At 48.9% G+C, this 14,704-nt stretch overlaps 1 protein-coding gene across 2 annotated transcripts in view; it reads right to left on the reverse strand.

The window, feature by feature from the left end:
• Positions 1–2,750: 2,750 nt before the first annotated feature.
• ADAM17 (ADAM metallopeptidase domain 17) overlaps positions 2,751–14,704 on the reverse strand; it is a 35,295-nt gene continuing 23,341 nt past the window's right edge. For both annotated transcript variants that reach the window (XM_056343011.1, XM_056343012.1), the window contains exons 11-19: positions 13,761–13,913; positions 12,708–12,907; positions 11,619–11,722; positions 9,946–10,080; positions 8,888–9,018; positions 7,780–7,858; positions 6,593–6,681; positions 5,878–5,934; positions 2,751–3,529 (exon numbers count right to left, since the gene is read on the reverse strand). In XM_056343011.1, the coding sequence (XP_056198986.1) occupies positions 3,179–3,529; positions 5,878–5,934; positions 6,593–6,681; positions 7,780–7,858; positions 8,888–9,018; positions 9,946–10,080; positions 11,619–11,722; positions 12,708–12,907; positions 13,761–13,913 (1,299 nt within the window). In that variant the 3' untranslated portion in view covers positions 2,751–3,178. The remainder of the gene's footprint in view (positions 3,530–5,877; positions 5,935–6,592; positions 6,682–7,779; positions 7,859–8,887; positions 9,019–9,945; positions 10,081–11,618; positions 11,723–12,707; positions 12,908–13,760; positions 13,914–14,704) is intronic.

A 14,704-nucleotide genomic window follows, 5' to 3' on the forward strand; every position in this document is an offset into this window, starting at 1 on the left:
CAGGGTGTGTTGTGGGGTGGTCTGTCTGCCTGCTGCCTGTGCCAGGAGCCTGGACAGCTGTGGGGACGAGCAGGTCTTTCCTTGGAAGACTTGGAGGAGAGTGAGCCTTGGCTGCCCTGAGGCGTTCCTGGCTCGGTTGAGCTTTGGGGGTTACACTTTGGTCAATACAATCTGCTGGCTTTAAACACCTGGGAGTGGTAAGAGGCAGGAGCATGGAGCTTCTTGAGAGCCATTAATGTTAGTCCAGATTAATTTATTTGGCTGTAATACAGCAGTAAAAGCCATTATCTGAGCTTGAGAGTGAGGCTTTTTATAGTGCTGTATTGTAGTTCAGAGCAGGGCTTTTAAAGTTTAACTTCTTCTGGCACCAGCAGCAGCTTCTCTACACCTGGCCATTGTGTATAGGCGCAGATTTCAAAGCAGTGGGTGTTCTTGGGTGGTATAAAGCTGGTGATGCACGTTAATACAGCCCAGAATTATGTAGGGGTTTCATCTCTTTATTTGATTTTAATCCGTGGTCCAGTAGTATCCTCACTTTTGCTGCTATCTGGCTAGCTAATTATTTCCCAAACTGCTTTTTTTCTATGCTTATTGAATTTCATCTAGGCTTCAGGCAATTTTTTGCAGTTTGTGAAGGTAGTTTTCGTAGTTTGTGTTCTCTTGAACAAAAGCTATACGTAGTATGTAGTACTCATCTGTTGTATCAGTTAAATGATGGATGAATACCAAAGCTCACTTGAAAGGTCTCCTTCACTTGATGGCAAATGACATACAGTGCAGCATTGTCACCATTGTCGTTACATTGGCACAAACCAGATGAGGCCGATAGCGATGTACTTGTTACGCATTGAGACAGACAGATGAGAGCGCGTCAAGATGTCCTGCACTGTTTGCGCCGTGAGGCTGCCTTTGCTTCCTCAAATCAGACAAGTTGGCCAAGACTGTCCTCCGCTATGTAATGGGTGTTATGAAGTGCAGCATAAGTAGTTATTTCTCATGTGCCTGGAGCCAGACCAGAAGCTAGCTTGATTTATAAATAAAGATGAATATCTGAAATGGGGCTGTCCTTTCTGTAAGAAATGCTTACAGGAAGGGCTGGCTAAGCAGCAGAGGAAGCTCCCTGTGGAAGCTGTGGATCTCCCTGCACTAGGTGTTGCAAATGCACTTGCAGGTGCCGCTTTCACAGTGTCTAGAGCAAGGCTCACATTGGGGATGGATTCTGTGATTTCCAAGGGCTGCTCCAAACCTCCATTTTTGTGCTCCCAAGTGCCTGCTTTTCCTCTTTTACAGGTTTGCTACCCGAGAAGACATCCAAGCACCCCCCCGTACCTTAGATACGAATTTCACCATTAGAACTGACCATAACACACAGGGCAAGACCAGCTCCCTCCCTGGGGGAAGCAGGGCAGCCCTGCGGGTGCTCAGCGTTTGGCCTCTGCAGCAGCTGAGTTCCAGAGGGGAGCAGTTACTTCTGACTGGCTCAAGTCTGACTGCACAGCCAGGCTTAACAACAGAAAAACTTACATCTTTTCTAAAAGGATGGACAGAAACAGCTCATCTGGCTAATTATTATTTTTTTTTTTTAGTATAAAAAGCTTTTATTGTACCGGGAATTAAATTAACTCCTCACACATGTACTTTGCACTGAATCAAAAAAAGAAAACCCAAACAAAAAAAACAAACCCCAAACAAAGTTCAAAATCAGTATATAAAACACAACAGCCAGTCAGATAGAAATACCGTAAGGCACACAGTTCAAGTATTAGTGTAACAGGTATCCTCAGGCAGGGAGGAGAGGGGGGGGAACCCTTTCAGCACACAGATGCTTCCTGCAGCTGTGGCTCCCCCGTAGCTGAGCACAGGCTTGTAACAGTTCCAACGGTTTGACCCTTGGTCCCCCTTTATGTCAGTTCTATCAGCAGAGTATTATGGGAGCAAACGTATGTAGAATTAAAGATTCTGCTTTACTATCGCGGTTGCTCTGTGACTGCACTGTCAGCCCATCTGCCACTAACCTAAACCATCCTGGCTCACCTTACACATCTCCAGGTGTATCAGAGGACACCACTAGATTACCAACTTTTTAATGTCACATTTTACGACCTGTGTGGGAATTTGAATTCATGAAGTCTCCTCCTTATACTTGCCCTGTTAACAAAGGTTTCTTTCTTTTTTGGTTAAATTCACTATTTTTAAACAAATGCCCCCCCCCCCCCCGCAATGGAGTAAATTCCACCACCACCCCTTATTTATGCAGCAGGAGTTTCCAAAGGGCACAGCCAACTGAGGCTCAGCTCTTTGAACATCTCAACAACAGTGTTACCCATTTCAAAATAACATTTGGAGAAACATTTTTGCACTGAAACAGCTGCTGTAAACAGCTGGTTAAAACAGTCCTCATCCACATCAATGATTTCCCTCCTTACTGCCTTCTGCTACCAGCCACCTGTGACACACAGGCCTCTCAGCAGAGTGGGGAACTCCCAACAAAAGCCACAAAGACAAGTTCACGGCTAGAGGCAAAAGAGGTTCCTGCTAGAGGAGCATTTCCATGCATCGGGCAAGGTTTAACAGCCTCTCTGTTATCCTTTTGGTTTTATTTCTTTAGAAGCTGTGTTAAGCTTCTTGATTCTGATCATGCATCTTCACTCAGTGCTGTGAGACTGTATTTTTATCCGTTTCATTAATCCCATTCTGTTCTCAAGGCATCTGTTTAGGCATGTACCTTAAATCGCTAAATGATCTACATGGAACATACTGCTGTGTTTTCATTTTGTTTTTAAAAGCCCCTTAATTCTGTCTATCAGTGCTGTCCGTCTACAAAATATTAAATTATAAAAAAGGCTGATATACACAATCCAATATCCAGCAGGATATTTGGTTTTGCACCACAGGTTGAAGGAAATGTTAAAGGTCAAGGAAATAGAAAAACAAATCCAAAAAGCTTCAAAAACAAGCCAGTTTTAGTTTGGATTTTCCTTTTTAAAAGATATAATGCTCTAATAATTGTAATTTAAGGAAGGTCATACACATGACCAGCATCTGCAGTAGGTCACTTCCTTATTTCTCCCACTCCCTCACAAAAATATATATACATATATTTATATTTATATAAATGAAATGGTTTTAGATCCTTTTTTTGCAGATACAAGTCACACATTTAGAAGGCAGCAAGACACTAGCATTCCGTCTCTTTGCTGTCTACACGGTTCTGGCGCTGTAGTTTAAAGGACGAAGCTTTCTCACTCCTAATGACAGGATGATCCGTCAAGTCCTCAAAAGATTTGGCGGCCGAGCTGCTATTTGGGAAAGGGTCCTTCTCAAACCCGTCCTCGTCAATGTGAGAGTCAGTGCTCGGGTCCTCCTGGATAGTGTCCATTCTTTGGTGGTCCTGTTTCGGTGCTGCAGCGACAGCCGGCACAGCCGTGATGGGCTGCAGCGGCTGGTGCCGGCTGGTCGACTGCGCTGCGGGGAAGGGCTTGATGATTCGAACAGAGGCAGAGTCCAGGCTGCTGAGCATCTCCACGTTCTGCAAGACACAAGCAGCCTCGTCACAGGGAGAAGCAACCGGGATCTAGTCCAAGGTTCAGTTTTTGTTGCGCCGTTTTCAAAGGGGACGGGCAACAAACGGGCACCATCTGAGCAGCACCCGCACTGCTGTTAGAACGGTTTAAAGGCAACCGCGTCCTCCCCGCCGCCCCCAGCAGCCGTGTGCGCTGCAGGTTACCCTGCGCGAGCCAGGCTGAGCCCACTGCGCTGGGGGGGAAAGGAGTCCGATTTTGAGTTTCACAGTAGATTTATACATAACGTAGGAGCAAGGGACCATCCAAAAGAAGTCCTTCGTTGAGTAGGTTTTTCCTCAAGAAATTCAGCTACGCTGAGCGCTAACGGCAGAAAGGCCCTTTTATCTCTGCGTGTTCCTTCTCCCCATAAAAGCACCACGGGTGACCGGGACAGAGCTGACGACTCAGCCCCACCTCCCCTGGGGCCCAACACTGCTTTGGCAAAACCCAGGACTGGAAATGCACGGTCAAGCCAGACAACACCAAGAGCTCAGTGCAGGGAAACTGGCCACGGTACAGCTTATCCCACTCTTCCAACTGGAGAGTTCCCCCCTTCACGTGCAGGAAGTTGCACTGAACACCGGGGGGACCACTGCGATCATACCCAGACTCTGCACCTCAGATTAAAGTTAAAGCCCACTGGTTTCTGTTCTATTTTGAGCATGGTTTGGAAAATATCCAGGGATTTCTGGGCGTAAAAAGACATCCTCACAACCCCTGGTATGAAACAGAGCAAGGTCTTAAAAAGATTGGTAAGGATGAGTTTGGTACAATGCTCTGGGTGATGCTCTGTTTGTGTGAAAGGAATGTACTCTGAATATAGGAAAGGTAAGGTGGGCACCTGAAGGAGATAAGGAGACCATGAGTCAGGAAACTGTTAAACAAAGAAAGTTGAAAAGTTCACTCCACCTAGATCCCACCTATTATGAACAGAATGATTAGGTGTCAAAATCAAATGAATAGGCATGTAAAGATGCTGTAACCTCTCATGAAAACTGTATAAATTACCTGACTTTTCACTGAAAACTTGGGAGCTAGTTTGTCCAATGCAAATCGGCTAGCTCCCTAACATTGCATGAAATAAATACCTTTGCTGCTTAAAGACAAAATTTGTGTCTTGAGCAGTTACTCTGTGCTGTTTTGGCATCAGTAAATGCCAACAGCGGGCAGGATGAGAGGCTGACCTGCTGCCAGTACCGCATTCCCAACTACTCAATCCTCAGCAAATCCAAAAGACACAAGACTTGTTCGTTAGAACTCTTGCTGGTGCAAGGAACCCATTAACTATACCTGTGCTACAACAAGGCTACAACCTGCTTCTGGCATCTTCTTGACTGAATTCAGGTATTAAAGCTCTAAGGTGACTTTTCTTAGGATATTCAAGGCCAACTACTGGGCACCTAAACTAAGATCACCTCCAGTTACACCAGAGCAGGTGCCAGAGGCAATCTGCCTCAGCAGCCTCTGACTTCAGTGTGCTTCCCTCGGGGGCTGGGCAAGAAAGCTCTGCAGGAGGGTTTTTTCCACCTCCCGTTACAAAAGGACATTTCCGTAGCTGAAAGTTTCAGTTATTAATCAAGAACTGAGGTGTCAAAGCACTGGACAGGATACCCAGAAATTTACATCAGAAGGCGCCCTGTGCTGTGCTGTAATTAAAATGTATCTAGGCACTTTTTTTGCTCTTCCCCTCTTCCCAGCTCGGTATCTACAAGGTGAGAAGGGTCACCGATGGGTGGCCTGCACCCTGAGGCCCGCTCTCCCGTAAGCAACTGGAAGGCTTTAGCACATCGGGCCCCTAGAAGGCACCTCCTGCAACCAACCACTCTGCAGCAAAGCCGCTGCGTTTGGCAGAGGTTTTGCTGCAGCGTCGCCCTGCTGAGCCTCGCGCTTTGCTGACACCACCTGGCTGGGAACAAGCGGCTTGTGGTTGAAGCTGCCAAGTGACCTGTGCTGAGGGGACGCTGCGCACGGGCACCCACTGCGCGAGGCGGTGCTCCGCAGAGCGGCATGGCTTCCTGCCCTGGGAGCTGCGGCTGCTGCAGGAGAGCTGCTCCGGCAACAAGGTCAAGGCACAGCTGCTACAGGAAGGAACAGCCAGGCCCCACCGAGCTGCAGTGCTCGATACGTCCAACACTGGCTTGTGGGAGAAGACCGTTTCCCCTCCAACTGATCCATCCATCCGCAGCGTGAGGCACAGGGCTCCACGTCTCTCTGTCATCGCTCCTTTGATAAATACTCTGCGCCCACCTTAGGTTCAGATTTGCTAACACACATCGGAGAGCTTTCTGCCAATTCGTATTTGACAGCAACTTACACTGGGGCAAAACAGGGACTTCGTGTTCTCCTCATACTGCTTGTCCAGCTTCTTGTCCTATTGGAAAACAAACACACGCACACGCAAACCAACACAGACACACACAAAATAAAAAAGGTTAAGTTTCACAGTTAGAAGATCCCCGTTTTCCCTGCAGGTACACAGCAGTGCGTGGGGCTCTTGTCCCTTCCCCTACCTTCTACCTTCCCATCCCCCCCGGAGTGCTTGTGGGCACAGCAATCCTCTGCTCTAACCCCACACTGCCATCCGCACCATGTGCCCACGCTCCCCGTTGCCGCGAGCTCTCCCTTGACCCATCCGCCCAACGTCAGCCAGGACCACTTCCCGCTATGGGTCTCCCCACAAAACGCGTCTTATTTCTTAGCAGGGCTTTAGAAAACTTTGACTCTTAATAGAAATCACCGAACTTATAATTGGGTACGATTCAGGAGATGGAGGAAGAAAGCCTGCCTAGGAGAGAATGGGAAGGGCTCCAGGGAACAGTCACGGGCGCGCCGGGCCTGCCAAGCCCGGCAGACTTAAGCCCGAGTTTCGCCTGTTGCAGGAGCAGTAAGTCTTACATATGCTGGGTTCCCCGCTGGGGTTTGCTAAAAGCTTCCCATCACCTTCTCCCACAGACGTCTGCCAGTTCACATAGGAAGGGTGTTCTCTTACAGCTCAACCCAACACGGCAATCAGCTCAAAGACATCTTACCACGCAGTGCACGAGGATGCTCAGAGGAATCCAGAAAAGCAGGGAGAAGACGAGCACAGAGCCCACTATATTATCCGCTAGGAACTTCCCTGCAAAATCAGGTCAAATCCGTTAGTTACCCCCAAACACCGTTTCATGAACATACACGTGTAACCCCATTCTGCAGCCACTGCTCATGCAAGCCAAGGCACAGAATTGCTCAGAAAAGCACAAGCTGCAGGACTAGGCAAAAATAAAAGAAATTCTGTAATTTTAGAAAATTGTATCCAGTATTTGAACATGAACAGGTTTTTTCCTCTGTTCTTCTCTGGTGAGAAATGCTGGCAGACTGTAACATTTAACGTGAATTGACTGGGAACAGGCGACACTGAGCCAGCCAAGCTCCCCCTCTCAATTACACAAGACACACCCCGAGTCTGTTACTAAATCCTGACTTTACAGCCTCCACAAACAAAGTATTTGAACATCAAACTGTCCCTACCTGAGCAGGCTATTAAATAGCTTTAACAATTACCTAAGAAATAATTTTTTTGATCCTAGAACTCGAGATTGGAAGCCCCAAACCCAGATTACACTGTGTGGGCACAGCAGTACAGTGAGCACACGCAGTTACGCAGCGCCGGCTGCTTAACAGGGTTTTGTACGGTGCCAGTAACGTGGAGTGAGACATGGCGTGACACTTGGGGGGGGCACCTGCTGGCACTGCACGGTGGGGATGAAGACCAAGGAGGCCCACTCACAATCACCGGGCAGTGCCACGGTTCAAGCACACAGCTTGAGGTGCGTGGTTCTCTTAAGTAAGAGAGAAATGAGGTTTTCCTCTCCCAGTCTGCTGGCATTTAAATCCTACCGAGTGGCCCACTTTCTACTGTGCTGAATCTAGCTGACCTCTAAAAAGACTGTCTGTTATTTCCTTTTCTCTAATTGACCTACTTCTTGGTATCCAGACAAGAAGCTATCGTCTCCTTTACAAGCTTGGAAGGTGCCTAAAAAATAACGGAGTGGAAAAATGCGAAGTGGCGGCCCATCCTTTCAGCTTTAAAAGGCAAGATCAGCGCTTAAACACAGCTACTAGCTACGCTCGCATACAGGGTATGAATGAAACAGCCAGCTAACTCCCTCCAGGGCTTCAGAGGTTCATGTCATGAACTCAAAAAAACCCCAAAGGATATGGTTACGTATCTTACCAAAAGTATTGATGCTGAGCTGGTCTATGAAATCCCAAAATCGTTCAATCACATCCTGCACTTGCTTCTCGCATTTGCCCTGCAAAAGTAAACGCTTATTTACAAAATAATCTAAGCATTAACTACCGCCTTCTTGCAAAGGGAAGAAGATACAAAGACAGTAATGAAATTAAAACGACAGACACAGCAGCACTTGACTCGCATTCTGCATACAGATTTACATTCACGCCCAGCAGCTGCAGCCCATTTGCACCGCTCTTAGTTCTGGCAAAATGGTTTCAATTCTATTGCTGCCCGAAACAGATGAAATGTTAACGTTCGAAACTTGCAAAAACTGCCCCACCCTTGCCCCACGTTAGCTGACATAAAACTGAAGCTTCTGGCGAGGTTTAAGCACCACAAGCCTCAGTTCCCATCGCCCCCTGAGAAGGCTGCAGAAGGTTACGAACAGCCAGACCCTTGGGCCGTGCTGGTTTAACACAGCAGATCATCGGTCCCCCAGCTCTGCCAGCAGAAGGGCTGGGGCGTGCCCCCCCCCCCCCAAAAGGACTTCTGCCGACACCCAGTGTGGCTTCAGCCACCGGCGGCTGCAGGGGAGGCGGCCGGCTGTGTGGCTGTACCACGGAAACAATGGTCACCGAGTGCCAGCAACCCGCCACTCTCCCTGCCCCTGTCAGATACCACCAAGCTAGACTTCCACGTGATTGCTCCCCAACCTGAAATATTTTAGTCAAAATTAATTGAGCTAACGTGAACAACTGACACAGCAAGCGCTGCAAACCTAGCCGAGCTTACAGCAGCGCTCATTCGCCTCCTTCGCACAAACTGCTGGCTGGCTGAGCTGCGGGGGCGGCAGAAGGGGGGTGATAAGCAACGGCAGAAGGCAACAGCTTCACCTTGCACAGGTTGCTGCAGAACCAACCTCCACCTGCAGCCTCGGACACCCTTTCAGATTTATCCTACGCAGAGGTACTAACAGTATCGCCCCGCTCAGCAGCGCGTCGAGCTTTGCCTTCGCTTTACCAGCAGAGGCTTCGTCACAGAGGACTCCGCAACGCCCAGCCGCGGCAGCAGAGCATGCAGTGCGCTGACAGCTGGGAGAACTTACATTGGTATCGCAGAAGCCCACAGTGCAGGGCTTCCCCTTGCGCAGGAACAGGAACTGGTCGTTAGCATCGACGTACGGTACACACCTATCCTGCTCGTCCCGGCAGCACACCTTGCAGGAATTATCCGTTTCTGTAACGAAGCAACAAACTCATTCCTCTGAAGCACCGAGAGTCACCTGCAACCCATAACGCCGCGTGGCCCCGGGTGACCATGCTCCTGCCCAGCTTCCCCGCAGGGAGGGCAGGACTGTGCGCGTCACCCCGTGCCAGGCACTCTGACGACCAAGCCCAAAACCCAACCACGTGCCCTGTGCAACATATCAGGGGACACAGTGGGACCAAGCTCTCCAAGCCGATACCCCAGCACCGCAGGAATCACCAGGGCAGCAAAGAGGCTCCAAACACATCCAAAAGACAGATGCAAATACTTCTTGGGCTTTGGGTCCTCTAGGCTCCCTTCTCCTTGGCTATGCCCTCCATCTCAACGTGGCGGCGCTCACAGCGCTTCCTCGCGCTGCCTCACTGAAGCTTTCCGCCTACTCACAGCTGCCTCCCCGCATTTCAGAGACAATCAACACGGAGAGCAAGCGAGCGGCAAAACTTATTGACAGAAGTACATGGCAGACAGGTTTGCAGTAGCAGGGGACTGGACTTGAGGATCTTACGTTCTCAAGAACTTTAACCTCTTTGAAATCTTTCTTTAACCACTTGTTGGAGGCCACTACTCCTGTGCCATGCCTGGTCTGGAGGTTGGCTGACATCTCCTTATGATCCCTCCTGTCCACTATGACAGAGAACGTGGAAGATAGGAGAGCGCCCTCTCTAACCAGGGCGCCAGACTGTAAGTCTCATCTTAATGACTTCAACCCAGACTGTCAGAAGACAGGAGGACATTCACAGGCCTTTTCTAAACAGAAACCACGAGCCCTGAAAGGAACAACGGTTTAAACTTTTCAGAAACCATAAACTCGGCTCTCCAACGGGCAAGCCCACAGCAAAGCCAGCACTGAGGAGCAGAGATGAAGCACACATTTCAGATCAGTCCCACGTCACCCACCATTGCACGCACACGACCGTAGGTTCTTCTCCCTCTCGCAGAAAGGGACGCACTCCCCATCCTTGCACTTCCCCATATCCACGCAGACTGTATCATCTGGAGCATTCCCTGGAGGGGGGCACTCGCTGCTGTTCCCTACAGATGGGGGTCAACAGAGCAGGAGGACTGTGTTACAGCAAAGGGCAGAGCACCTAAGTGTGCAGAAGAAAAGAGGAAAATAAAGGAAATCCAGACTCATCCCGAGGAGGAACCCCAATAGCCTGTTCTTAGCTTGTCCTGGCTCTGCAGAGAAGGGCCTGGCAGTGCTGGTGGGCAGCAAGGTGCCCATGGGCCAGCAGTGTGCCCTGGTGGCCAAGGCCAATGGGACCCTGGGGTGCATTAGGAGGAGCACGGCCAGCAGGTCGAGGGAGGTCATTGTCCCCTCTGCTCTGCCCCGGTGAGGCTGCATCTGGGGTGCTGTGTCCAGTGCTGGGCTCCCCCGTACAAGAGGGACAGGGAACTACTGGAGAGGGCCCGGCGGAGGGCAACGAGGATGCTGAGGGGAGTGGAGCATCTCCCTTGTGAGGGAAGGCTGAGAGAGCTGGGCCTGTTCAGCCTGGAGAAGGGAAGACTGAGAGGGGACCTTACCAACGCCTGCAGATGTCTGAAGGGCGAGTGCCAAGAGGATGGGGCCGGGCTCTTGTCAGTGGTGCCCAGCGACAGGACAAGGGGCAACGGGCACAAACTGCAACACAGGCAGTTCCACCTGAATATGAGGAAGAACTTCTGTACTGAGAGGGTGCCAGAGCCCTGGCACAGGCTGCCCAGAGAGGCTGTGGGGTCTCCTTCTCTGGAGGCATCCAAAACCCACCTGGATGTGCCTCTGTGCAACCTGCTCTAGGGGAACCTGCTTTAGCGGGGGGTGGGACTAGAGCAGGGGTCCTCAAACTCTTTAACCAGGGGGCCGGCGCGCGGATGCAGTGGCAGGCAGTCATCTGCGGCTGCTTGGTTTCCCCCCCAGCCCCCGGCGGGGGGTCTGTAAATACCGGGGGCCGGATTGAGGACCCTGGGGGGGCGTATCCAGCCCGCGGGCCGTAGTTTGAGGACCCCTGGACTAGATGATCTCCAGAGGTGCCTTCCAACCCTGACCATTCTGTGATTCATCTGCAGGCTGCCTACCAGCTCCTCCAAGAGACAGCGGAAGCTCTGGAGGCTTTCAACAACTCTGGCACTGTGGCACTCTGGCATCTAAGCAGTAGGCAGCAGACCCTGGAGGCACCACCAGCAAAGCAGGCGCTCTGACATGACTCCTTGCCTCCGGGAAAGTTTATGAGGAGGAAGTAAACAAGTGGGGAAGTGAAGCAGAGTTGCAGTAATTCCACCCTTTCTATGGCAAAATTCAGCTCATTCTTGTCCCCTCCCAGTGACACAGTGTTCTGCTTTTTCTTCTTTTAAGGGAAAGAAGGAAAAAAAAAAAAAGTCAACATTTTTCATGTTCTTCTGGGCAGTAAATCACCGAGTGACTCCTCAACTACAACAGAACTCATTGTAAGGTAATTCCATGATGCTTAACTGATCTCTAAAATTACATGTACTGGATGCATAAAGGGCACTAGTTTGAAAGCAGATCGAACAGGACACTGAGCCTGAAGCACTTTGCTAGCTGACGTAAAGGGGACAGAACCACAGCCTACCAGTGCAAAAAGACTCTCCTTTACAAGTGGCATTTATGGCTTCTTGGCATTTCTTCTGTGCACTTTCAAACTGACAGCCTTTACAGCAGGGACTGTTCCGATCACTACGGAAAGATCAGAAAGAAAGAAAGAATTATTAAGCAACTTTTTAAAAAAGAAGTACAAGTATGACAAAGCCAGGGGAAAAGGATGTTAAGGGGAAAAAAAATAAAAGGTATTTCTTGGAGACTCACTGATTCAAAACCCTTGCCCTCTGCCTCCTCCCACAACTGCCTTTCTACACACCCACTCGCTCTTCATTTATCAAAGGTAAAAGCACAGAAAGTACAACACACTGAGAGACTACGCAGGGACTCATATTTATTCAAGGCACTTGGATCCTCTTCTTGTCACTTGCTGGGCAACTTTGGAGAAGATCTCCATACACTCTTCCCTACACATTTCTCCCCTCTTCTGTTTGTCCCTGAAGGTTTACTACTCTTTATTCTGTGCTGTCTTTACACTCAATGCTCCGTACCTAATGCAAGAAGGACCTTAGGTCAAAAGCACTCATTAAAATTGATGGAACTTCTTGCTAAACAACAGGAATTGCACAAGCTCTCTACTGTTACGTGGTGCAGCGCTGAACTCTGAAAAAACAGATTGGATACTACATTGCAACAGGGCCACGAACACCACAAAGAGCAAGAACAGAAAGAGGGCTTATTTAGTGCAGTCACTGTGTTGTCTGCTCATACACATTTTGCAGCAGTCTTGAAAATACCAGTATGTGACCTCGGTTCAAAGCCACCTTGAAATACAAGCAAAAATTGTATTTGCACAGGATATTTTTAAAATTAATTTTTGATTGTCTAAGTTTGCTTCAAGCCTGTAGCTCTTGACACTTGTCAGAAAAAGAATGCTATAAACATTGATGTATGCAAACAGTGCATACACACAGCAGCCCTTCCCAAATTCCTTTACTGTCTTCAGCTCACACATTTAAGCCTTAAAGGCAAGGAACAGGTCTGTGACACTGCAGGTGGCTTTAGGAGCCTTCAGCCCAGCCCATCCTCTCCCACGTTAAGAGAAGTTGCAGCTTCCCCTTACCTGCATTTCGCGCCAGCTTTCAGTTTACAGTCTGCAGAGCAGCAGGGATCAGCCTGTTGGTGCAAGAGGCCAGGATCGCATTCCTCCCCTTCATCCACCCTGGAGTTCCCACACACTTTGTTGTTGCGCTCTTTGAAGCATTCCTGGGCCTTGATCTCGATGGTCCTATGGATGGATTTTTTGCTGCAGCTTGAGAACATCTAGAGTGACGAGGGAAAAGAGCAGCACTGAGGAGCATACCCTTCTATCAACACGTGGCATCTAGGACAGCCTCAGCTTCCTTACACCTCCAGTTTGGGTGCCTCAGAAAGCAGTTACTCCTTCAATACTGCCAGTTTGATACCTTGGGAAAATTTTAAGACAGGAAAGTAATGGCTGGGTCCATAAAGGACATTGCTATGTTACAATGCAGGGCCACCCGCACGCAGTCTGGTTCAGGGTTAGAGCTAACTCCAGCTCTCCCACAGCTTCAGGAGCACTAGCAACCCAAGAATGGAAGCGAAGTTGTAGCAACAGGGAGAGACTGTGCTGCCTCTCGGCAGCGGGACTAGGCATGAACCACAAGTCAGAGTAGACTGCAGACTAATCGTTCCCTCCATAATCTTGGTTTCTCATCTGCAGAACAGGCACAAGGCCAAGTCCACGCTGCCAGTGCAAGCTTCTGAGACTAGCAAGCGCCATGGCTGTGGCGCCCGGCAGTCTCTCTCCAACAAGAACAGCTATGGACCACCCAAATGCTACTTGGTACTGAAGGTCCTGCGTTTGACTCTCGCTGATGACTTGCTTTTAGCAGCATGTGGCCACAGCTTATTACAAAAAACTAATTAAAAAACCACCTGGACATGCTATGAACTCCAGTGAAACTCAGAAACCAAAGATGAGCTTATCTTGCAGAGAACCCAACAACATGCAAGGATGTTTTCTTTTTATAGCTAATCCATTACATTCTGATGGCTTCAAGCTACAGGAATCATTAACTAAATAGCCCTTCCACACAAAGGGTCACTGACATAGCAGAAACTCGTACGTGGAAGCAACGCTATGCAGCTATACCTTGTTGTTTTCATGATCTCCGCTGACAGCAATTGGATACATAACGTATTTCCCTCCCTGGTCTTCAGTGGGCGCACATTCCGGCAGACTGTCAGGATCATGCTCTGCTCCAAAGTTATGTCCGAGTTCATGTGTCGTAACTAGGTCAGCCTCCTTTTTTGAACATGAGAAAAGCAATGTGGAAAAAAAACTAGTGTGAGCAGGACAGGACAGAAGATCCCAGCTATTTGCGGGCCACCAGCAATTCTAAGATACACTGAGATGGAAAAGGATTTCCCGCTATGAAGTTGTTGGGGGGGGGCTGGGTTTTTTTATGTGTGTTTGGTTGTTTCTTTAGAATTGAGGAACTGAAGGCAAGTAAAATTATGATCCATTTCCAAACACATGTTCCAGGACTAGGTTTGAATACTAAACCACTGTTAAAGGCAAAACGCTGTCCTAGAATAGAGATTCAATCTTGTTTTCAGTACAATGCAGATATTTAAAATATGAAAAATTGCTTTTGAATAGCTGGAAGGCATAAAAAGTTGAAACAAAGAACAGTCCAAACAAACACCAGCTACTACAATTAGTCAATCTCTTGTTTAACATATCTTGCCATTAGAATTATTTCTTCTAAATTGATGATGACATTAGGAGTGCTGAATAAGCTCTTCTATTCCACGATTAGTAGGAAAGACATCTGCAAATGTGGCCCAACAGGGAGGATTTCTATCATCATTTATGCAAGACAGGACTTCCTCTGCTGAGGGTGCCAAACCGGCTCTGCCTTGCCACGCGCCCCTCACAGCACGTTCACCAGCAGACGGCATCACGCTCACAAGATGACAACCACAAATAAAACTGGATCAGAAATAAACCTTAACCACAAGGAGACCGAGCAGTTCAGGAGAGAGAGAACCGAGTTCTGATGAGCTAACTGTCATTCCAGCTGCTCTGCAGGC

Source organism: Falco biarmicus, chromosome 6 (assembly GCF_023638135.1).
Source record: "Falco biarmicus isolate bFalBia1 chromosome 6, bFalBia1.pri, whole genome shotgun sequence".
NCBI classification, from domain to species: Eukaryota; Metazoa; Chordata; class Aves; order Falconiformes; family Falconidae; genus Falco; species Falco biarmicus.